Below are 22,885 nucleotides of genomic sequence, written 5' to 3' on the forward strand. Positions count from 1 at the left end.
GCGAAACTTACACCAATTCTTGCACAACTGCACAGGCTCCATTCAAAGTGCAGGGGAGCTGTGCAGGACCCCAATACATCAAGGACCACATCTCCTCATACAAACCCAACCCTTTGATTGTCATCTGAGGCCCTTCACTGTCCCCCCCCCCATGTGCACAGGTCTGGAGGGTGGCAACGTGAGAATAGGCCTTTTCAGTGATGGCTCTCCCCTTGTGGAATGTTCTCCCCATACGGAGGCTCTGCTGACTACTGACCGAGCTATGATCCCGTAATCTTTACCTGTTTTTAGGTGCCATGCATTCCCCCCCCCCCTTTTTGCCTGGACTTTTAGCCCTTGATGTGATGTTTTTTAAAGCATTTGTGGCTTCTTGCAGTGGAATAGGATCTTTAAGACCAACGTTTTATTGCTATAGATGTTGGTTTTTAAGGTTTCTATTGGCTTTGTTTGTTGCAACTGTTTTTTTTCTTCCTATTTCAATTTTGTTTGTACAGTCATACCTCGGGTTACAGATGCTTCAGGTTGCGCGTTTTTGGATTGCACACTGCGCCAAACCCTGAAGTACCGGAACAGGTTACTTCTGGGTTTCGGCACTCGTGCATGCACAGAAAAACTAAATTGCGCTTTGCGCATGTGCAGAAGCACCGAATCGCACCCCACGCACGCACAGATGCGGTGCTGCGGGTTGCGAACGTGCCTCCCACACGGATCGCGTTCGCAACCCGAGCGTCCACTGTAAATCGCTTTGGGTCACATTTGTCAGAAAAGCGATTAGATCATCATCATCTCTAGCACTGTTGAGACTCAATAGAAATGGACCTGTTCACTCTTAGGCATGACAGCTTCAAGCAGCCCAACTGGTCAGCCTGTGTAGAGTGTGGCAGGACACCTCATGCATTCAGAAATGAGCCATCATGATTCTCTCTAGCATGACTTCCACTTCATCCCCTTTTTTATTGCCATCTTACCTAGTAAGTGAGCTGGAATGGGGCCTTTCAGGTTGACGTACGTAGGGCCATAGCGCTCATACAGTTTCCTCCTGACAAAAGCATGCAGGTTTAGGTAAAGGGGCTCCAGCTGGTGATAGAGTTGCTCCAGGTCATCCTCGAAAGTTGGTGAATCATACCAGGAACGCCAATAATCACCGGTATCCTTGAAGCCTGGACGCCAACAAGAGCACAGAACCCAAAGGAAGTCACACATGCATAATCTCAACACAAGGTTGGAGAATCATTCCCCCACCACATCTTATATCCATGTTGTTCAATGTCTGTCTGTTCTAAAGGCACAGAGCACACAACCACAAACTGAAAGCCAATTCACATGATCATTTTTGGCATGGTTGTTGTTAAGTTGTGGGTGAACATATCAGATGACACAGTGATTCTTCAAACAGCTCTTGTTTATTCACAGGCCAGAACAGAACTGAACTGAAGGGTTCAGCCAGCCTGCTTATATAGAGCTCCACTACAACGCAACAGTAACCACTTTCTGTAACTATCCAATCACTGAACATCACTTTCAATCCCTTATTTGCATAACTATCTACAGTATCCCCCTGCTGGCCCAGGGTGAGAACTTCAGTACATAACAGTTGGGTGGCAGGGTAAGTCAAAATTCATTGTTGCAGTGATGACCCTCTCCTAAACACGTTGACACATGCTCACCATTCCCTCAAATATTTTCAAAATGGGATGGAAATCAGTTGAGAATGTGCGTGCTGAGGTAACACACCATAAATCATCAGATCACAGTGGCTTCACTCTGGCATTGCAGACCCATTGTCCAAATGGGTCCTCTCTTAGGAAACATGGGGAATACATTTCTAAAAGGAGGGCAGTAGGGGGAGCTACCTTTTTTGCCTAACGTAAAATGCCCCAGCTGCTTGCAGCTTTCTTCGTAAGGCGGTCTTTCGATCCCATGAGTGGCCCATTTCCTATTTCCACCCCCCAATCCATATTTAAAGAATCTCACCATCCATTTTGTAGGCCTCGTTGCTTAGTTCAACAAATTCCTGATACTTCGGCCGCTGAGGATTGCCGGCTGCGTTGTGCCACCCTTCCCAGGCATAGAGCAGTTTCCTGTAATTGCGAGAGGTGGCCATGATGTCCGTTATCTCTGAGAAGTGAGTGCGGGAGAAGAGACCAGAAACAAAAAAAACAAAAAACAAAAAACAAACAAACACAGAAAATGGTCATAGGTTGAAAAGAACCCATTTTGTGGGTGATGTGCCTCATCGTAAGGGCAGTGCTATTTATTCAGTGTTATTGTTCAGGGACAAAGGAGTCCCCTCCCCTCCCCTCAAGTTTGGGGCTATTTTTGATTCGGTGGTAGATTCAGAAGCATCTCAACAGCACCAGTTTCTGTCTTTCAAATTGGGAAACACTAATTCTGGGTTTGCTGGCAGCTGAGCGCTTGTAACTTCTCTCAAAAGTGCCCTAGTTTTTGAAATGCAGTGGTACCTCGGGTTGCATACACTTCAGGTTACATACGCTTCAGGTTACAGACTCCGCTAACCCAGAAATATTACCTCGGGTTAAGAACTTTGCTTCAGGATGAGAACAGAAATCATGCTCCAGCGGCGTGGCGGCAGCAGGAGGCTCCATTAGCTAAAGTGGTGCTTCAGGTTAAGAACAGACCTCCGGAACGAATTAAGTACTTAACTCAAGGTACCACTGTATGTAAATCTTTGGACACAGCTGCTACACATAATTTCTATTCTAGCCCTTATCAATGTACAGTGATACATTTGGTGGCCAAATAAATGGCTGAAACACTTTAAAGGAAGACATCATTTTTAAGAGCTCCAAATCAATCAGACTCTTCAAGAGTTGTGTCAGGGGTTGTGGGGGCAAGATGGTCTCACACTTGAAAAATAAGCATACTGTTGAACAGGAGTTGAGAACTTATGGGTCTCTGAGTGTTTCTGGACTACAGCTCACACTATCCTTCACCATTGGCTGTGTTAGCTTCCTAGAGTGGCTAGGAGTTGGAATAATACAACAACAACAACAACAACAACAGCTGGATAGCCACATGTTCCACAAGTGCTGTAGAATATGAACCAAGACAATCTGTGGCATGATAAGCACCACGTAAATATTTGTAAACATCAAAGCAAGCATGTGACATTTTATGCCACTACAATGTCACAGTTACCTGTGACCATGGGACTTGTGGTATTTCTGACACAGCCCTCAGATCTCAACAAATCACCTCCCCCTTGAGGTGCTCCCGTGTTGAAAGCAATCACGTAGATTGGGGTGTGGGAGGGTCACGCTAATGAGAACAGGAAGATACACACCTGGTTCTAAAGCCCAACAGTTGGAATTCTGATTTGGCAGACATACTTTGGAAGTGGAGTAGATATTGTCCATCTCACTCAGAATAGTGTTATACTTAGAAAGGAAAGAGAAATAGTCCAGGTTAGTGTGATAGTCCCATACCTGCTAGTTCTACGAAGCCACTCCTTTTCGGCCCAGCCACATTGTTACCTGTTGCACACCTCAGGTCTCCTTTGTACCCTATAATCTATCATAGTTTCAACAGAGAATGGCTGCCGGGTGGCAACAGCAAGGACACCCAGGGAGGCTGCCTCAAACACAGGCTTCCTGAGTATGTTCAAAATTATTTATTTTATGATGAACTTGAAACTTAGGTGTCTGTAGCCAGCCAAGTCAGGAACGGGACCAAAAACACCTTCATTTCCCCTGTAATCTTGCATTATTGAAAGTACAAAACTATTGGGCGAGTCCCTTTTGTTTCAGCATAAAAGCCTTCTCACATGACTTTGATGTGACAATGCTGCCTGCACCATCAAGACCCTGATCAGACCACTCTACACACAATTGAATGGAAGCAGGGACTCTGGTGTTCTCACCACCATAACCTGGCCAAGGCATGCACGGTCAAAGGAACAAGAGGAGGCCGGCCTGAAATTCAGTGTGGGCTGGGAGAAAATGGGAAATGCAAAGTGGGTGGCAGGGGGCAGTAGAGGTGTACAGAATCAATTCTTTACAGCTTAAAAAGCGATGGGAGGGGAGGGTGGCGAGCAAGGACAGATAATGGCGGAATTTGGAAAGGAGGAGGCCAGCATTGCATCGGCCTTCAGGGCAGAGGTGGATTTTGGGCAGTGTGACCAGTTCCACCACAGTGGGCGCTGCAACTATGACGTAGTGAATTCAGCAGAATGGAAGACGAGAGGCATAGGGGGTGCTCAATTTTGGAGTTTCTGAAATCTGAAAGGCCAAAGTCCGCCTCTGTTTAGGGTAAGGCATATAAGAGAAGAGGTATATATGTAAGAGGTATATAAGAGAAGGTATATAAGGGACGCGGGTGGCACTGTGGTATAAACCACAGAGCCTAGGGCTTGCCAATTGGAAGGTCGGCGGTTCAAATCCCCGTGATGGGGTGAGCTCCCATTGTTTGGTCCCAGCTTCTGCCAACCTAGCAGTTGAAAAGCATGTCAAAGTGCAAGTAGATAAATAGGTACCACTCCAGCGGGAAGGTAAGCGGCATTTCCGTGTGCTGCTCTGGTTCGCCAGAAGCGGCTTAGTCATGCTGGCCACATGACCCGGAAGCTGTCTGCGGACAAACGCCGGCTCCCTCGGCCTATAGAGCGAGATGAGCACGCAACCCCAGTCATCCGCAACTGGACCTAATGGTCAGGGGTACCTTTACCTTTATATAAGAGACAAAAGGAGTTCTGAAAAAAAAATATGGCACAGTGGTGGGGGAAGGGAGTTGTGTTAGGATGAGGACTGATTGCTGGAAGAAGAGATTGTGAAGCGTGCCTGCATTCAGGGCACATGAGAACATGAAAGGGAGCAAAAGGAGTTAGCAAGTGCTTTGATGTTAGATAACCACCTCGAGTAGGCATAATACTCTCCGGTGGGGAGAAAGGTAATAAGTTTCAGGGAGTAAGACTGGGCACCAAGGAAAATAATAATAATAATAATTATTTATTATTTATCTTAAAAAGCAGAGACATCACCTTGCCAACAAAGGTCCATATAGTTAAAGCTATGGTTTTCCAAATAGTGATGTATGGAAGTGAGAGCTGGACCATAAAGAAGGCTGATCGCCGAAGAATTGATGCTTTTGAATTATGGTGCTGGAGGAGACCCTTGAGAGTCCCATGGACTGCAAGAAGATCAAACCTCTCCATTCTGAAGGAAATCAGCCCTGAGTGCTCACTGGAAGGACAGATCCTGAAGCTGAGGCGCCAATACTTTGGCCACCTCATGAGAAGAGAAGACTCCCTGGAAAAGACCCTGATGTTGGGAAAGATAGAGGGCACAAGGAGAAGGGGACGACAGAGGACGAGATGGTTGGACAGTGTTCTCGAAGCTACCAGCATGAGTTTGACCAAACTGTGGGAGGCAGTGGTAGACAGGAGTGCCTGGCGTGCTCTGGTCCAGGGGGTCACGAAGAGTCGGACACGACGAAACGACTATAATTATTTATACCCTGCCCATTTGGCTGGGTTTCCCCAGCCACTCTGGGCGGCTTCCAACAGAATATTAAAATACAGTGGTCTGTCAAACATTAAAAGCTTCCCTAAACAGGGCTGAGTTCAGATGTCTTCTAAAAGTCTGGTAGTTGTTTTTCTCTTTGACATCTGGTGGGAGGGTGTTCCACAGGGCGGGTGCCACTACCGAGAAGGCCCTCTGCCTGGTTCCCTGTAACTTGGCTTCTCGCAGTGAGGGAACCACCAGAAGGCCCTCAGCGCTGGACCTCAGTCTCCAGGCAGAACAATGGGGTGGAGACGCTCCTTCAGGTATACTGGGCCGAGGCTGTTTAGGGCTTTAAAGGTCAGCACCAACACTTTGAATTGTGCTCAGAAAAGAGGTCAATTAGAGCAGTAGGGTTCATAAGGTGCATTGCAGCCAATCATCTGGGACATGTGGGCCTTCTTGTTGGCTGTGTCTTTCATTAATAGGTAGTGAAGGGCTAACTCGCCAGGATCTGGGGCTGTGAGCTCCCATTCTGCCACACTCTTTGTACCTTTTCAGTGCAGAATCCCAGGTGGCCAGAATGGGTATTTGGTACCACTGGCTGATGGTGTGCTAACAAAGCTGAGCTAGTCCTTGGAGAAGTTCGGCAGCAAAGCTTTGCATGCAGAAGGTCGCAGGTTCAATCCCTGAGAACCCCAGCTAGGGCTGGGAAGAAACCCTCTTTGAACCCCTGGAAGGTTGCTGCCATTCAACGCCAACAATGTGTAGCTCAGTGGTCCGACTCACTAAAGGCAGCTTGCAATGCTCCTCTATCACCGAGTTAAAGTTAGTAAAAGACTATTTATATAAAAGACACTGAACAAAAGCCACTTGGGTAGAATTCCTAGCTTGCAGATGTACTCTGCTATGCAGCTGTTTGTTTTATTTTTAATCTTTCCTTATATCAACTCAAAAATAAACAAAGTTCAGATTGGTTTTCCATTCACAAAACAAGCTTTGGATGGGTTGGAATATGTTTACTCTGAAAGTACAAGGAACAACTTTATGACAGTTTCTTTGGGGGGAGAAAAAAGCAAAATGAAATATTTGTCATCATTGCAACTACAGTCTCAGCTACAGTTCCCATGTTTTTTAATAGTTTTGTTTGTTTTTAAAAAAATCAATTCCACAAACTGGCTTCTTGCCCTGGGAACCAGACTGGCAGGAGTAAATTAAGCTCACGTATTCTTTCTTATCAAGCAGGAGAATGAGGAGTAGGGGATTTGGGGGGCGGGTAATTTGTTCTTTCTTGGTTACAACTAAGCATCTTAGCTGTACCCATATAGGAACAGCAGGAAGATAATATTCAAATCCAGCCCTTTTCGAATAAATGGCAGAGCTTTATCTTGTTTGAAAATAAAAACAACATCAATAATAACAGCCCCCATGAAATATGCTAGTTGTATCTGGAATAGCAGACAATTCTCTCCCCCCCCCCTTTTAATGAAAGTTTTTCTAGGTAAAGATATAAAAAAGAGGAATAATAATATGCTTTCCTTTAACTTAAGATAGAATGTGCTATCTTCACACACTGTTTGCTCCCTTATTTAAGCTTGCATTGCTTTGTATTTATTATGCATGCAGACGTGGGGGGGGGGGCAAGGCCAATATCTGATGCCCCCCAGCCCTTGCTCTGCCTTCCCAAAGCTGGAGAAGAGGGAACCTGGGCTTTGGGAAGGAGGCACGAAGCTCTGCAGGGTCCTAGAGCCCTCCCACCTCCTTTCCAAAGCTTGGAAAGCACTAACTAGGCTTTGGGAAGGAGACGGGAGGACTCTAGGACCTGTCAAAGCCTCACGGCTTGGGAAGGCAGCGCAAGGGCTGGAGGGGGCCATCAAATGTTGCCCGGGGCCACCAAGAAAAGGCCTTGTGGGCGGAATGTAGCCCTCAGGCTGTTGGATCACCTTGATAATACAACATGTTTCTTAGGAATGTAGACTGATGGATTTATGGGAAAGTAGGGACGCGGGTGGCGCTGTGGTCTAAACCACTGAGCCTAGGGCTTGCCGATCAGAAGGTCGGCAGTTCAAATCCCCGCAACGGGGTGAGCTCCCGTTGCTCGGTCCCAGCTCCTGCCAACCTAGCAGTTTGAAAGCACGTCAAAGTGCAAGTAGATAAATAGGTACCACTCCGGCAGGAAGGTAAACGGTGTTTCCGTGCGCTGCTCTGGTTTCAACAGAAGCAGCTTAGTCATGCTGGCCACATGAACCAGAAAAACTGTCTGTGGACAAATGTCGGCTCCCTTGGCCAGTAAAGTGAGATGAGCGCCACAACCCCAGAGTCATTCGCGACTGGACTTAACTGTCAGGGGTCCTTTACCTTTACCTTTTTAGGCATCTATAACATGTTGGCATGCAAAGGATAATGCCCCCTTTTTCCTTCTCTCTTTTCTTTCCTGTGTTATAAATTACATTTTTCAAACTTTTAAACTTTTATTTAGCAGTTGGGAATTTTGCAACGAACCAAACAGTTAATAATAACATGCTTTTTAAAAAAGTTTTCTTTTTTTGTTTAATAAAAATGATTTTTTTAAAAAAGGAAAAGAAATCCAGTCCGTTTTATGTTCCCATATTCTGCTGGTACATACCGATAAATTCAGGGCAACAGCATCCCATTTGGATCGGGACCCTGAGGCTGAGGAAATGATGCATAAACGCCGCAGCTAGCTATTTTCCCACTGAAAATCACTCCACAAAGCTGCTGTTTGCCCATTGGGGGGAACTGTTAACCACTGCTATGCTGCCACAATTGCTAAAATTTAGAAACGAGCGACCACCTACTTTGACCTTGGATTAAAACAACAGGGATTCCCGTACAGGGATGATGGTCAGATCATTCTATCCACAGAACTCAAAAAAGGACTGAGGGACTCTCTTTCCAGTTTGAAGCAACATCAGTGTGAAATTGCTTTACATGCTCCACTAGACTAGTTGGAAAGAATTAGCTGCAGAACACTAAGAACAGGCAAAGAGGATGGATTACTAGCAGGAGGGGATAAGAACTCTTTTGAGCTGTCTCCCTCTCGCTCTCTGGCTTGGCAGAATTTGCTGCTAAATGCTTCCCTTATCTCCATGGCATATTTGGGAAACTTAGCAGGAATTTAGCCTCCATGGCCAGTCTCTCTGACACAAGTCACTAGTGCTCGTGGGGCAGCCCTGCAGTAGCTTACATACATTCTTTGGTCTCTCCCTCCAACCTTACCATGGCTTTTGGATGCTGCATATGATCTAAGATGAAGAATAACACAAATGGCTCTTTTGGCGGAGACTTCAACACCAGGCTGCAAATGCTATATCCCCTGACTTGGGAGTTAAGCCCTGTTGAGCCTAATGGGACTTGTGAGTAGACCTATCTAAAATTGCACTTTTAATGTAGTTTGTGGAGTCCCAAAAGGCTGGAGCTGGAACATACTTTACCTTACCACAGCAGATAATCAGCTTCCTCAGAGATGTCACTAGGAATTTATTTATGTATTTGTAGTTTATTTATTTTAACAATTTATGTACCTTGGGCCTCCAGCTGTTTTTGAACTACAATTCCCATCATCCCTGACCACTGGTCTTGCTAGCTAGGGATGATGGGAGTTGTAGTCCAAAAACAGCTGGAGGCCCAAGGTTGGGAAACACTGGCTTAAGGGATGCGGGTGGCGGTGTGGGTTAAACCACAGAGCCTAGGACTTGCCGATCAGAAGGTTGGCGGTTCAAATCCCCACGACAGGGTGAGCTCCTCTTGCTAGGTCCCTGCTCCTGCCAACCTAGCAGTTCAAAAGCACGTCAAAGTGCAAGTAGATAAATAGGTACTGCTCCGGCGGGAAGGTAAACGGCGTTTCTGTGTACTGCTCTGGTTTGCCAGAAGCGGCTTAGTCATGCTGGCCACATGACCTGGAATTTTACGCCGGCTCCCTCAGCCAAGAAAGCGAGATAAGCACTGCAACCCCAGAGTCAGCCATGACTGGACCTAATGGTCAGGGGTCCCTTTACCTTTACCTTTACCTTACATATACTGCTTAGTATGTAAGCCTGAATCATCCATATCCACCGAGCAGGTGTAGACTCCCTTTGTCTGGAGTTGTGTCCTTACCCGCTGCCGCTTATCCATGGGTAGGTTGGAGGGTCCCAGGGTCTGGATGGATCTGACGATTTCCTTTAGCTGAGGATCAGTGAAGTTCTGCCAGATGCTGCCGAAGCTCTCCTTTGCTTTCTTCCCCCAAACCTCTGTGAAATCTTGCTCCTTCAAAGAGGCTGCTACCTGCAAAGGGGTGGTGGTGGAATACATAGATACAGGTAAGCACACAGTTACAGTGGTGCCTCGCAAGATGAATGCCTCGCAAGACAAAAAACTCGCTAGACGAAAGTGTTTTGCGGTTTTTGAGCTGCTTCACAAGACGAATTTCCCTATGGGCTTGCTTCGCAAGATGAAAACGTCTTGCAAGTTTGTTTCCTTTTTCTTAACACCGTTAATACAGTTGCGACTTGACTTCGAGGAGCAACTCATAGAACGCGGTGTGGTAGCCTTTTTGGAGGTTTTTGGTGATTTTTGAAGCTTTTCCAAAACTTTTCCGACACCGTGCTTCGCAAGACGAAAAATTCGCTAGACGAAAAAACTCGCGGAACGAATTAATTTCATCTTGCGAGGCACCTCTGTACTGGGTACCTTCAACGGTCCATCTTGGTTGGTCCCAGACAGACTGGCATCCACCAAAACCTTGGCACTAGTGCTGTGCTGAAATCTGCCCTGCAGTTTCTGAAAGGTCTTGCAAAGCAGCCATTTCCTTTTTGGGGGTTGTTTTGGTCTCATCCTCAATACATTTTAGAATTTCTTCAGACTTCTGATAGAAGCGGGGTTTTGAGTGTATCTTATTATTATTGCAAGGAGGTCAAGCGTGGCAGGTGCATTTTTCCTTTGCTGCTTCCCTGGCTGCCTAGTCGTTCTCATCTGAAAACGCCACATGGGAAGGAGCGACCTCATGAAGTATGTGCACCTGGGAGGGCTGCAGGGTGCAGACCACTGGTGAGCTGATTTGTAGCATGGGCGAAAGGGTGCTTCAGAACACCCCTCTGTCACCCCAAAAGTAAAGTAAGTGAAACAAAAACCCTGCACCTGGCTCATGAGAATTTCACTAAATTTTTCTCCCCCTTCTGAAAAAAATTAATTGCAATTTATTGTATCATTAAATAAGTGTGTGTGTGTTCAGCACACCACTGCCTGCCATTGCTGCATTTTTCAGCCCTTAAAAATCAGGAAAGGAGATTGTGGTAGCTCCATTGTGCTCTTTCCTCAGGATAGCAAAAGCACAGTGACGGAATCATAGAACTGTATGAGTTAGAAGGGACCCTGAGGATCATCTAGTCTAGTCCCACCCCCTGCAACGCAGGAATATGCAGCTGTCCCATGCAGGGATTCGAACCTGCAAACTTGGTGTTATCAGCACCACACTGTAACCAACTGAGCTAAATGATTAGTTTTTGTTGGCTTTGAAGCACCTATGGGCGCTGGCAGTGGAGCTGGGGAATTTCATCCTCTCCGTGATTATTGCAGTTTCTGGTTTAAACCAACAGCACACTTTTTAGACATGGATCTTCCACAATATTTATTTATTATCAACATTATATTTTTGAATTTTGCAAGAAGGCCTTTCCATCCAACAATAAGCAATACAGTGGTACCTTGGGTTACATACGCTTCAGGTTACATAAGCTTCAGGTTACACACTCTGCTAACCCAGAAATAGTGCTTCAGATTAAGAACTCTGCTTCAGGATAAGAACAGAAATCGGGCTCCAGCGGCGCAGCGGCAGCAGGAGGCCCCATTAGCTAAAGTGGTGCTTTAGGTTAAGAACAGTTTCAGGTTAAGAACGGACCTCCGGAATGAATTAAGTACTTAACCCAAGGTACCACTGTAATTTACAATGTAATAAGTAAAAGCTTTCTCACATTTAACAGAGTATGCACCCTTCTGTCATTATCTTTACTGAAATTTTGAAATATAACAGCAAAACGGTTGTTATTTTTATTTTCTATAATAAGGGGTGAATCCGTTATCACCAAAATCCTTCCTTCGTTTCTCCTGTAATACTTTTAAATATATATTTTTAAGAAGCCCAAAAGAGAGCAGTAGCAGCATAATCTGCCAGATACAGTTCTCATCACAGACCAAGGAGTTAGGGAGTAGGAAGATCAGAAGTTCCCCCACTTCCCCAGGGACTGCCCAGAATAACCCAAAACCTACAGATGGAGGAAACCCTTATCATAATGAAACTGGAAAGAAGCCGACCAGATCAAAACAGGTGGCGTGGGTGAATTGTACAGATGCAAACACATTAAAAAATAAATAAATTGTACACTCGGTTCTAAATGCACCTTTCACTGAAGATATGTATGAGCCAAGGTAGAAATATGGATAGCTTCCCACTCCCCACCCCCACAAATGAATAAATGAGGGCTCTATTTCTAGTACAGTGGTACCTCAGGTTACAGACGCTTCAGGTTACAGATTCCGCTAACCCAGAAATAGTACCTCGGGTTAAGAACTTTACCTCAGGATGAGAACAGAAATTGTGCTCCGGCGGCGCGGCAGCAGCAGGAGGCCCCATTAGCTAAAGTGGTGCTTCAAGTTAAGAACGGTTTCAGGTTAAGAACGGACCTCCGGAACAAATTAAGTACATAACCAAAGGTACCACTGTATAGGGGAACTCTTTAAGCGTTTTGTAGCAGGGGGGCTAGGACAGAGCCCTGGATCAGAGTGATAATCCAAAAGGATTACTACCATTGTAGCTTCCTAGTTGATTCCACACTAGTGATTTCGTCTGCAACCACTTGCTTGTTATGTGGAATCCAGGAAAAGTTACGGCCAACCTGCTGCATTTAAATTGCTGTGGATGCTGTTATCCTCCCATCATTTTCAGGCCTATGGTGATTATTCCTACCTGCTCCCCCCCCCCCCCCCCCGCCAATGGAATTGCGCCGCCAGCTTGTATTGGAGTCATTATATTTTCTTTAGGGCTTCTGTGTCTCAATTAGAAACTTTCACTTTGTAGCTTGTGTCTCTAATTGCTTCGTGTTCAGCACGGCGTTGCATTAGTGCCGTTGACCATTAACTGGTTAGTTCCTGTTCCCTGAAGGAGAGTGGCTTGAATTACTGAGGTTTTCCTTTTACTTTATTAAAGTGTGAAATGACAGTATTTCACCATAAAATAAAAAAGGAAAAAAACAATGAGAGGGAAAGACTGTTTGAAGCTCTCCACCCCCACCCCAAGGAATGAGATCTTACTAATTAAGGGGCAGCTCTTTAACAGGAAGCAATTGGAGGCAAAAGCTGCAAGGAGGAAGTGTTTAATCAAAGTTGCAGGGTGCTGCTGAGTGCTTTTTGCTTTTGACTAGGGATGGTGAAGAAATTTGATTCAATCTGCATTTAAAGATGAATCACATTTTCCAAAACAGGAAGAGAAAACAAACCACAGCCGTCCTTTGAAATCTCCAGTCAAGTAACGTGTACAAAAAGGCATATACAGTGGTACCTCAGGTTAAGTACTTAATTCGTTCTGGAGGTCTGTTCTTAACCTGAAACAGTTCTTAACCTGAAGCACCACTTTAGCTAATCGGGCTTCCTGCTGCTGCCGTGCCGCCGGAGCACAATTTCTGTTCTTATCCTGAAGCAAAGTTCTTAACCTGAAGCACTATTTCTGGGTTAGCAGAGTCTGTAACCTGAAGCGTATGTAACCTGAAGCGTATGTAACCCGAGGTACCACTGTATTAGTGAAAATGACATACAACTCCTCATTATATTAAGGAAAAATGGTCTGCAGAAATATGTATATTAGACAAAATTGCATAGAAAATATGTATATTTGGAGAGATTTGCACTAAAATGTGGATGAAATTTTCATGAGATTTTGTTTGTTTGAATGGCAAACTAATGTGGAAATGTGAACTTAAGGCTGGAACAATGAAAAATAGAGAGAACCCAGAACTGCCAATTTCACCCATCCCTACTTCTGAGTAAACAGGATAAAAGGATCACCCTTTAAAATTCCACTTCTAGGTGATGACAGAAAAGGAATCCCCTCAGCTGTAACCTCTGTGTTTGGATACCTCAAGGATATGAAAGTACAGGTCCTCAAAATGTAACAAGAAGTCCACAAGTGTAAGAGTTTCCCAACCTCATACAAAAACTGCATGCTAGAGTAAACTGAAGTCCAGGAAAAATATAGCTACCAAATCAGAAGGTGGTGGATGGATGCTAACTTTGTTACCAGGAAATGTGCTTCCTTGCAGATTAGGAGGCAATTTCCAAAAATAACATGCCACTTCGTAGGGAAAACAAACTCCCAATGTAGCAGGTAATTGAGAGTTACGAAACAACAAACAGAAAGCCTGAACAGAAATATGGGCAAACTGTGCCAAAAATAAATAGAAAGGAAATCCTGTGTACCAAGCCTATTTGCATGCAGAAATCCATCAGTTACAGTACATCATTTCTTGCTTAAGATAAGAGTGTCCCCTCCTCCACCACAGCTTTGAAAGGCTAGGGTGACAGAACTGAAAGATTCCAAGAAAATAGGGATTTGTGGCAGAGCTGCAGTCTGCCCCCCCTCCCCCACTAATTACTGAGCCTTTGACCACATTTCCATCTATTTATTTGTTCCATCGCATTTCTAACATGCCCTTTTGCCATAAGGTCCCAGGATGTGTTACACAAAACAAAAATAACACAATATTAAAATCTACTTTGGTCAGCTCATGAGAAGAGAAGACTCCCTGGAAAAGACCCTGATGTTGGGAAAGATGGAGGACACAAGGAGAAGGGGACGACAGAGGACAAGATGGTTGGACAGTGTTCTCGAAGCTACGAACATGAGTTTGACCAAACTGCGGGAGGCAGTGGAATACAGGAGGGCCTGACGTGCTCAGGTCCATGGGGTGACGAAGAGTCGGACATGACTAAACAACTAAACAACAACAACAAAATCAGCTGGGGGTGGAATTAACAGCCATATTTCAGCAGCTTGCTTCATAAACCTAAACAATCCTGTTGTCAACTTGCCGTCTTGCCCAGCCAGACCTCCACCCCTGAAAATTTTTTATTCCCAGCCAAAGCCAGCCAACAGTCCATAGAGCACACATTACAGTGGTACCTCGGGTTACATAAGCTTCAGGTTACATACGCTTCAGGTTACAGACTCCGCTAACCCAGAAATAGTGCTTCAGGTTAAGAACTTTGCTTCAGGATGAGAACAGAAATCGTGCTCCGGCGGCGCGGCAGCAGCCGCAGCAGCAGGAGGAGGCCCCATTAGCTAAAGTGATGCTTCAGGTTAAGAATAGTTTCAGGTTAAGTACGGACCTCCGGAACGAATTAAGTACTTAACCCGAGGTACCACTGTATCTGGGCCGTGCAGCTGTGCCTTAAAAATATATTTATTTTTTGGGTGCTAGGACACAAATGGTCCAAAGTAATCTGGATTAGGACCCTAGTTTTAGCCCTTTGCTCCTGGTTGCGGCCTTTATCAAGATTGTGCCTGCAACTGTATACCCCCTCAATAGTCCCAAGTCCTCTCATGTCGTCTGTGTATTGCAAAAACAGCACAATAAAATGTCAGTAATATCTACAACTTATGGTTCATCATCAGTGGCCCGCACAGAAGTTTCTGGTTCATGAATTGGTTTAAACAAAAAACAAAACAAAGGGGAAGCAGGATAGAACAGAGTTAACAGATAACATTCAACATCGCTTAGCTGAATGAGTATGAGTAATAGTCATTTTTCCTATTATGTTACCAATGAAGCAATATAAAGTGTTGTTCTACTAACGAACACAGGAAGTGGGTTCAAGGTGAAGATAAATTAATCTTCACTTTGAACCCACTTCCTGTGTTCATTAGTAGAACAACACTATATATATGTTTGAATATAAATGTAGATCAACCATGTTGAGCAAAACACTGATGCATGGATTGTTCATTTCCTGAAGTACTGGCATATGTTGTGAAATTAACCCACACACAGATCTTTCTTGATCTATCTATGTGTCAACCATAGCTTGTTTGTTATTCTCCCAAGGACGGCGGTTTCCCAGACTGGCCTATCTTTGTGCCAGAAAGGTCTTCCCTGTGTCTGGTTGTGTTGCATCTCACCTCTTATAATAAATGGTTTATTAATTCTTTAATTGATTGATGGCATTTTACCATTGTACTGTTGAGGGTGTATTAACTTACGGTCTGTGTGTGTGGTTTGGGAGCTGCACAGTCAGGGGAAAAACAATGCTGTCCAGGGTTGTAAAGACTGCGGAGAGAATAACTGGGTGCACTCTTCCCACCTTGGATCAAATCTATGCTTCCAGGTGCCATAAGAAAGCTGCACATATAGCGCAGGATACTGTGCACCCCAGAAATGATCTCTTTCAGCTTCTGCCTTCTGGAAGAAGGTACAGGGTTATAAAGACTAGGACTAGCCGCCTGAGAAACAGTTTCTATCCAAATGCGATTTTGGTTTTAAACGCAGTATAAGGAGTCTCTATGGGAGTATATTGTATTTAAAAATGGGATATCAAAGTATTTAGGGAGCTAACCAGGTTGGGATAGCTGGGATAGCAGGCTTGTTGGTTTTTGAATGTCTTATGTAGATTTTTCAAGTTTCGTTGTTCTGTATGGGACAATGACAATAAAGATTATCGTATCGTATTAATCCAGACTGTTGTCTTGAAATATATTTAATAAAGCCAATCTCAGCTGCCTTTATTATCTGTAGAGTTACTTTGCCTGCAACCAGCTGATGGGCTAGAAATATAGACTTCACAATGGCGATGCCTAATCTTATACCTCATTAGCCTTTATTTACAGCTTCTCCACCAATCTCTGACAGGGCCACCTTGTCTTATTTTAATCCCCAATGGGAGCACTGGTACAGCATGAGGCCATCAGCTCGCTCTGTAGTTAGTATAAAACTGGCTACACTTCCTCAAAACAGTCTAAATCCCCAATCAGTGTAAACTGTCTTCGGTGCCTGAGAGCAAAATAAATAAAACATGATCACAGTCACAAACTGTAGCCACTTAAAGTGAGGAGAGAAATCTGGATTCATAAATAGGTGATCTAGAGTTGACTGGCAGGGCTGGAAAGGTCTTGGGGGGCGGCACCAGATGTGACCAGTTCATCCACCCTACAGATTTGCTTACAGTACTTGGCAATCCACACCACAATTCACCATAAGCAGACAGCATGAACCCAGCAGAAAGCGGATTGCAGACCAAATAGCTTCAGATGGCTCCATAAAAGGAGTCAAGCCACGTCCTGCAATTGGAAGTCAAGACTAGGGCGCACCTACACTTCCGCTTGACCCATGCCTAGAAAGCGTGGGTCCAAGCGGTTTGCGTTTTGACTCATGCTTTCTAGGCCCAGGTCCAAGTGGTTTCCCCCTTGCTCTGCTCCTTTCCTAGGGAAAACCCGTTCTTTAGCTCTGAATTGGTATTAATAATTGTATTATAAATTGGTATTGTTATAATTAGGCTATTATTGGACTGTACAGTCATACCTTGGAAGCCGAATGCCTTGGTTCTCGAACAAATCGGCTCCTGAACAATCGAAACCTGGAAGTGAGTGTTCAGATTTTTGAACGATTTCCAGAAGCCGAACGTCCAGCGTGGCTTCCAATTTGCTGCAGGACGCTCTTGCAGCCAATCAGAAGCCGCGCTTTGGTTTTTGAATGGTTCCAGGAGTCGAACGGACTCCCAAAACCCATTCTGTTCGAAAACCAAAGTACCAGCGTAATTGAAAACTAATAAAAATTATTATAAAAAATAGGAAAAGATGAAACAAATATGAAACAAATATCATCATTTATATACATGAAAAATCATCAGGAAATTTTTGAACTTGAAATTATTGCTCTAACAGACAACGTGCTTTCTTTTAAAAGAAATTTTATCTTTGAGTTTAACATCTGCATTAAGGGTGAGCAAATATAGCAAGTGTCTTATTGTGTCTGAAGATAACATTTAGAAAGATATCTATTAGAAGAGTTTCAGAATTTAAAAAAGAGTTAATTATAGCATTCTGGACTTGGACCACAGTTACAGTGCAACTTCTGCATAAATAAGAGTTGATGAAGGACTAAGGGGGGTGGAATTCTGTAGAGATTCCAAATTCATAATTTTCAAAAAAAACCATCCCGGCCCATTTTCCTGCCCCAAACAAAACCTGAACCATTTATTTTGCTTTCATCTATATTTTTTTCCATTAAGTTCCCTTAAAGGCTGGAAGTGATATACTGAAATTTTCATTACTTCCCCAAATTTGCATAACAGTTATAAACTGGTTATACAAAATGATTCTACTAAAAATCACATCAGTTTTAGTGCAAACATACTCTCCCCCCCCCCCAGAAAAATTGCCATCATGTGTAACTTGCTAAGTTTAAAGTAAGGTAATCTATATTTCAAGGTGTATGTGTTAACTGCATCCTGTATTTTGGTATTCCAGAATAAAATGAACAAAATTATTATTCTGCTGCCTGCCTTCTCTGACCCTTATTATATTAGTTCGTTTAACCATATGAGCTATGATTAACCTAAGGTTACCAGATTTTTTTCAGTGAATCTGCGGACACTTTTCAACTTCAATAGATTTTGTATGGGGACTGATTTGTAAATCTGGGAAACGGGGACGTCTGGTAACCTTAGATTAACCATCACAATGTGAATTCCTCGCCCCCCCCTTTTTTAACCAACCAGCATTTATTGATTTTTTTGCTGTACTTTCATGAAAGTATGGCTTATAAATATTTAAATAAATCAGTGTTCCATATCTTTGTCTCTCCAAGAGTCTCGTGATAGCGAGGAATCTTGCTTTTTCCACTCTTGACATCTAACTATCCAGGCTTCTGCCAATAGGCAGTTATCTATATTAGTGTTACCCAACTTGCACCATAGGTGATTTCTATCAGCTGAATCACATGCCATAGCTAAAGTTCACAAAAGTCACGTAAAGATGTTTATTGGGGCCCTTAGTACTTTGTTGAGCAAGATGGTGGAAGGTCACACAATGGTCAGAAGTATTTTGGCCCTGTCTGGCTGCAGCTTGTTTAGTGTATAAAACAGGTGTCCTGCCAGACAGAGGGAGGGGGAAGAGGATGCTATTTAACCTCATCTGTCACAACGCACCTGTTGTTAGTTACTTTCAGGTCTCACTGATTTCAATGAGAAAACATTTTCCCATTGCAGGAATCTGTGCAGCTTTAGCTGAGAGTGCTGTGTCCTGTGTGTGGCACACAAGTGCCACAGATAAAGCTTAGGGTTGGGTTGGGGTGGGGAGGCAAAATATTTATCACATCTGGGGAGGAAACTAGTTCCTGACCTCAAATATGAAACGTCATCTCAAAAATCTGAGGGATCTCTTTCTGCACTACGTCTTGTTGTGCCTGTCTCCAACATCCTGCAAGAAGAGCAACATAAAAACTGATGCTCAGTCACACACACACACGGTCTTGCCATTGGACTCCACCACACACCCACAATGGCCGTCAGTCTCTGCTGGGGTCCATGACAACCTTTTCATAGACAAATACCCAGAGCTTTTTTTCAGCTGGAACTCACCGGAACTCAGTTCCGGCACCTCTCAGGTGGGCACCATTGCCATTATAAGAGAACAAGGCAGAAGTTCTGGTGATGAGTTCTGGCACTTCTTTTTCGAGCAAAATAGCATTACTAATACCCCTGGCCCCATCCCAAATCATCCAGTCTTCCAGTATCTCTCTTCTTTTTAAATTAGGGGTTCCCCCTTATTTTTTGAGAGCCAGTGTGGTGTAGTGGTTAAGAGCGGTAGATTCATAATCTGGGGAACCGGGTTCGCGTCTCCGCTCCTCCACATGCAGCTGCTGGGTGACCTTGGGCCAGTCACACTTCTCTGAAGTCTCTCAGCCCCACTCACCTCACAGAGTGTTTGTTGTGGGGGAGGAAGGGAAAGGAGACTGTTAGCCGCTTTGAGACTCCTTCGGGTAGTGATAAAGCGGGATATCAAATCCAAACTCTTCTTCTTTTTGAATAAAAGAAGAATAAACTAAGGAACTCATATAACAACAAATTGCAAAACACATCCTGATCAGTGTACCAGCATGTACAATATATTGTAATAAACATTTCAAAAATTATTCCAAAAGGTCTTGTCACATTCTTATGTACGCCGAGGGAGGATTTCTGTCACTGTTAAGTTGTGGGTGAACATATCAGACGACACAGCGATTCTTCAAACAGCTCTTGTTTATTCGCAGGCCAGAACAGAACTGAACTGAATGGTTCAGCCAGTCTGCTTATATAGCGCTCCATTACAACCCAACAGTAACAACTTTCTGTAACTATCCAATCACTGAACGTCACTTTCAATTCCTTATTTACATATGTGGACCTTAGTGAAAACTATCTACAGTATCCCGCTGCTGGCCCAGGGTGAGAACTTCAGTACATAACAGTCACATTCTTGTTTCTTTACAAAATTATTATAAAATAATAAGGGACTAGTATTTCCTCTGGCAGTTTTGGGTTGGCATGTCAGTTTCCCAGCTAACGCTATTGACGATACTCTACTGTACCAGGATTCGACATTTATCCTTCTCCATGTTTCCAACACCTTCCATTCTTGCTTAGCCTCTCTCTTCTTGGCTAGCTCCTTTGCATGCCACCTGGCCTCTCCTAGCTTCCCTGCAACATCAATTCCTTTGCCCTTTGTGTGAGCAGAAAATATCCACAAAAACATGCAGGGAAGGAAAAGTCCACCGTATCTTCTGCCCACTGCACAAAGCAGTCAAAAGGCATGTGTTCACATTACAACTTTAGAGTATAGTGAACACACCGAGAGGTGTTGATGTGCAGGGATATCTTTGCCCTATACAAAGTTGTTCACATCTTGGCTAGAGAAAAGGGAAAGGTAAAGGGACCCCTGAACATTAGGTCCAATCATGACCAACTCTGGGGTTGTGGTGCTCATCTCGTTTATTGGCCGAGGAAGCCGGCGTACAGCTTCCAGGTCATGTGGCCAGCATGACTAAGCGGCTTCTGGCGAACTAGAGCAGCGCACGGAAATGCCGTTTACCTTCCCGCCTATTTATCTACTTGCACTTTGATGTGCTTTCGAACTGCAAGGTTGGCAGGAGAAGGGACTGAGCAACGGGAGCTCACCCCGTCACGGGGATTCGAACCGCCGACCTTCTGATTGGCAAGTCCTAGGCTCTGTGGTTCAACTCACAGCGCCGCCCGCATCCAAGAGACAAATTAGGAATGGCTTATGGACTGCAGAGAGGATGAAGCTGTTTTGAGAAACAACAAAGTACGCATCAAACAGTAGTACCTTACAACAAAGAACAGAATACATATGCACTTTGAATATCATTGTGGGAACGTGGATTAAAAGCCCAGCACTGGAAGTCCAGTCACTGTGCAAGAAACAGCTCTAGACTACCTAGACTTGTTGGAAGGGCATGCCTGGAAAATGTATACGCCACCAGCCCTCACTTCTATTTGTTCTTTGGCAAGCCATGTCACTTTGCTGTCCCGTTAAAACACACAATTAAACAATCTCTTCCTCTGTTAGCTCCTAGATCCTGTATGCAAGCTGGAAAGAGTTCGTTCTTCATTGTGAGCGCTAACATTGAAGGAAGTTCCCTTCCTGTGCTTGTACATCAAAAGAGGAGGCTGCAAAGAGTTCAGAGGAGGCAGGCTAGGAGCCAGACATTTGCAGCAATTCTCAGACTGCCACCTCCATGCTGGCAATCAACTGCAACGGCCCACAAAGCAGGCTGCTGCTGCTGTTTAATGTTTAATCTTTTCTGAGGACATCTTTGCTTTTTGCACAGAGTGCACTTTCAAATCTGCATTACCAACCATGAGAACTAAATTTGACTTGTGGGGGCACTCTGGATTAATTAACCTGGAACAGAAGGCTAAGTTATCAAAAACAGAAATCTGCTTTTAGTGTGTGGCAAAACTTCCTCTTCACTCATGACCTGCTCCCCTTGGACACAGACCTTCCAGCCACAGCTTGGAGAAGAAGAACAGGGTGGAAAATACAGCCCAGTGATTCCATACCATTTGACTTCACACTACATGCCCTGGCTGGCATGCTTACTTGAGTAAGAACATAGGGCTAAAGCTTGCAGACCAAATGTAAGAGTTCTTCCAATTTGGTATCTTGTGTGGGTTAGAGCACAGAGCCTAGGGCTTGCCGATCAGAAGGTCAGCGGTTCAAATCCCCGCGACGGGATGAGCTCCCGTTGCTCGGTCCCGGCTCCTGCCAACCTAGCAGTTCGAAAGCACGTCAAAGTGCAAGTAGATAAATAGGTACCACTCCGGCAGGAAGGTAAACGGCGTTTCCGTGTGCTGCTCTGGTTCGCCAGAAGCGGCTTAGTCATGCTGGCCACATGACCTGGAAGCTGTACGCCGGCTCCCTCAGCTAATAAAGCGAGATGAGCACCGCAACCCCAGAGTCGGCCACGACTGGACCTAATGGTCAGGGGTCCCTTTACCTTTATTCCACAGTGGTCAGACAGATCTGTCTAGGCAGCCCACAAACAGCACACTAGAGAGCATAACATGAGCCCTTCTTGATCTCACCCAACTTGTTCCTTCTACTAGGTGGCCAAGCAGATGCCTACGGGAAGCCCCCAAACAGGACACAAGAGCAACAGCTTCCTCCTGCTGTTGTTTTCCAGAAGCTTGTATTTGGAATCAGGGTCCACCCTGAGAAGTAACACCATCCCAGAATCAGGTTCTGCTTTGCAGGGTTGGAAGAAAAAGATGGGGTGAACGGGGCCCTTGATTCACGGGGGCACCATAATCATGACAACTGTAAGGTGTCTATGTTGAAAAGGTTGGGATGCAACTCAGCTTGTACCTAATGCTGGTGGGGTTTGCATGGGGAGAAAGGAGATAGAGGGGTGTACCTCCAAGCTCCCTAGACAACCTCACTGCCCTTTGCCAGTGCTGACTTCTCATTTGATCCTAGACTGGTGTTTGTAGGGTTGCTGCCCTAACTTCTTGCTTCCCCGCTCATACTTCTGAAGTCAAGAAAGAGGAGGATATCTTCTTGTGCCTCTCTCATAAGAACGTAAGACGAGCCTGCTGGATGAGCCCAAAGACCACAGCATCTTGTTCTCACGGTGGCCAACAAGATGCCTGTGGGAAACCAAGAGCACTTTCCCTTTGTGTGGTTTCTAGCAACTAGTTTTCATTTCTGAAGCATACGACCTTCGACTGCGAACGCACGGCATAGCTGCCAAAGCTAGCACCAACTGATAGCCAGTGTGGTGTAGTGGTTAAGAGCGGTAGTCTCGTAATCTGGGGAACCGGGTTCGCGTCTCCACTCCTCCACATGCAGCTGCTGGGTGACCTTGGGCCAGTCACACTTCTCTGAA

The 22,885-nt window shown here is 44.7% G+C and overlaps 1 protein-coding gene across 1 annotated transcript in view; it reads right to left on the reverse strand.

Moving 5' to 3' along the window:
* ACE (angiotensin I converting enzyme) overlaps positions 1–22,885 on the reverse strand; it is a 61,536-nt gene that overhangs the window by 32,901 nt on the left and 5,750 nt on the right. Inside the window, exons 2-5 of the mRNA XM_083469442.1 lie at positions 9,573–9,740; positions 3,305–3,398; positions 1,975–2,118; positions 969–1,160 (exon numbers count right to left, since the gene is read on the reverse strand). Coding sequence (XP_083325568.1) covers positions 969–1,160; positions 1,975–2,118; positions 3,305–3,398; positions 9,573–9,740 — 598 coding nt within the window. The remainder of the gene's footprint in view (positions 1–968; positions 1,161–1,974; positions 2,119–3,304; positions 3,399–9,572; positions 9,741–22,885) is intronic.

The sequence above is a fragment of the Podarcis liolepis genome, assembly GCF_965112155.1.
Source record: "Podarcis liolepis genome assembly, chromosome: 13".
In the NCBI taxonomy this organism is placed as follows: Eukaryota; Metazoa; Chordata; class Lepidosauria; order Squamata; family Lacertidae; genus Podarcis; species Podarcis liolepis.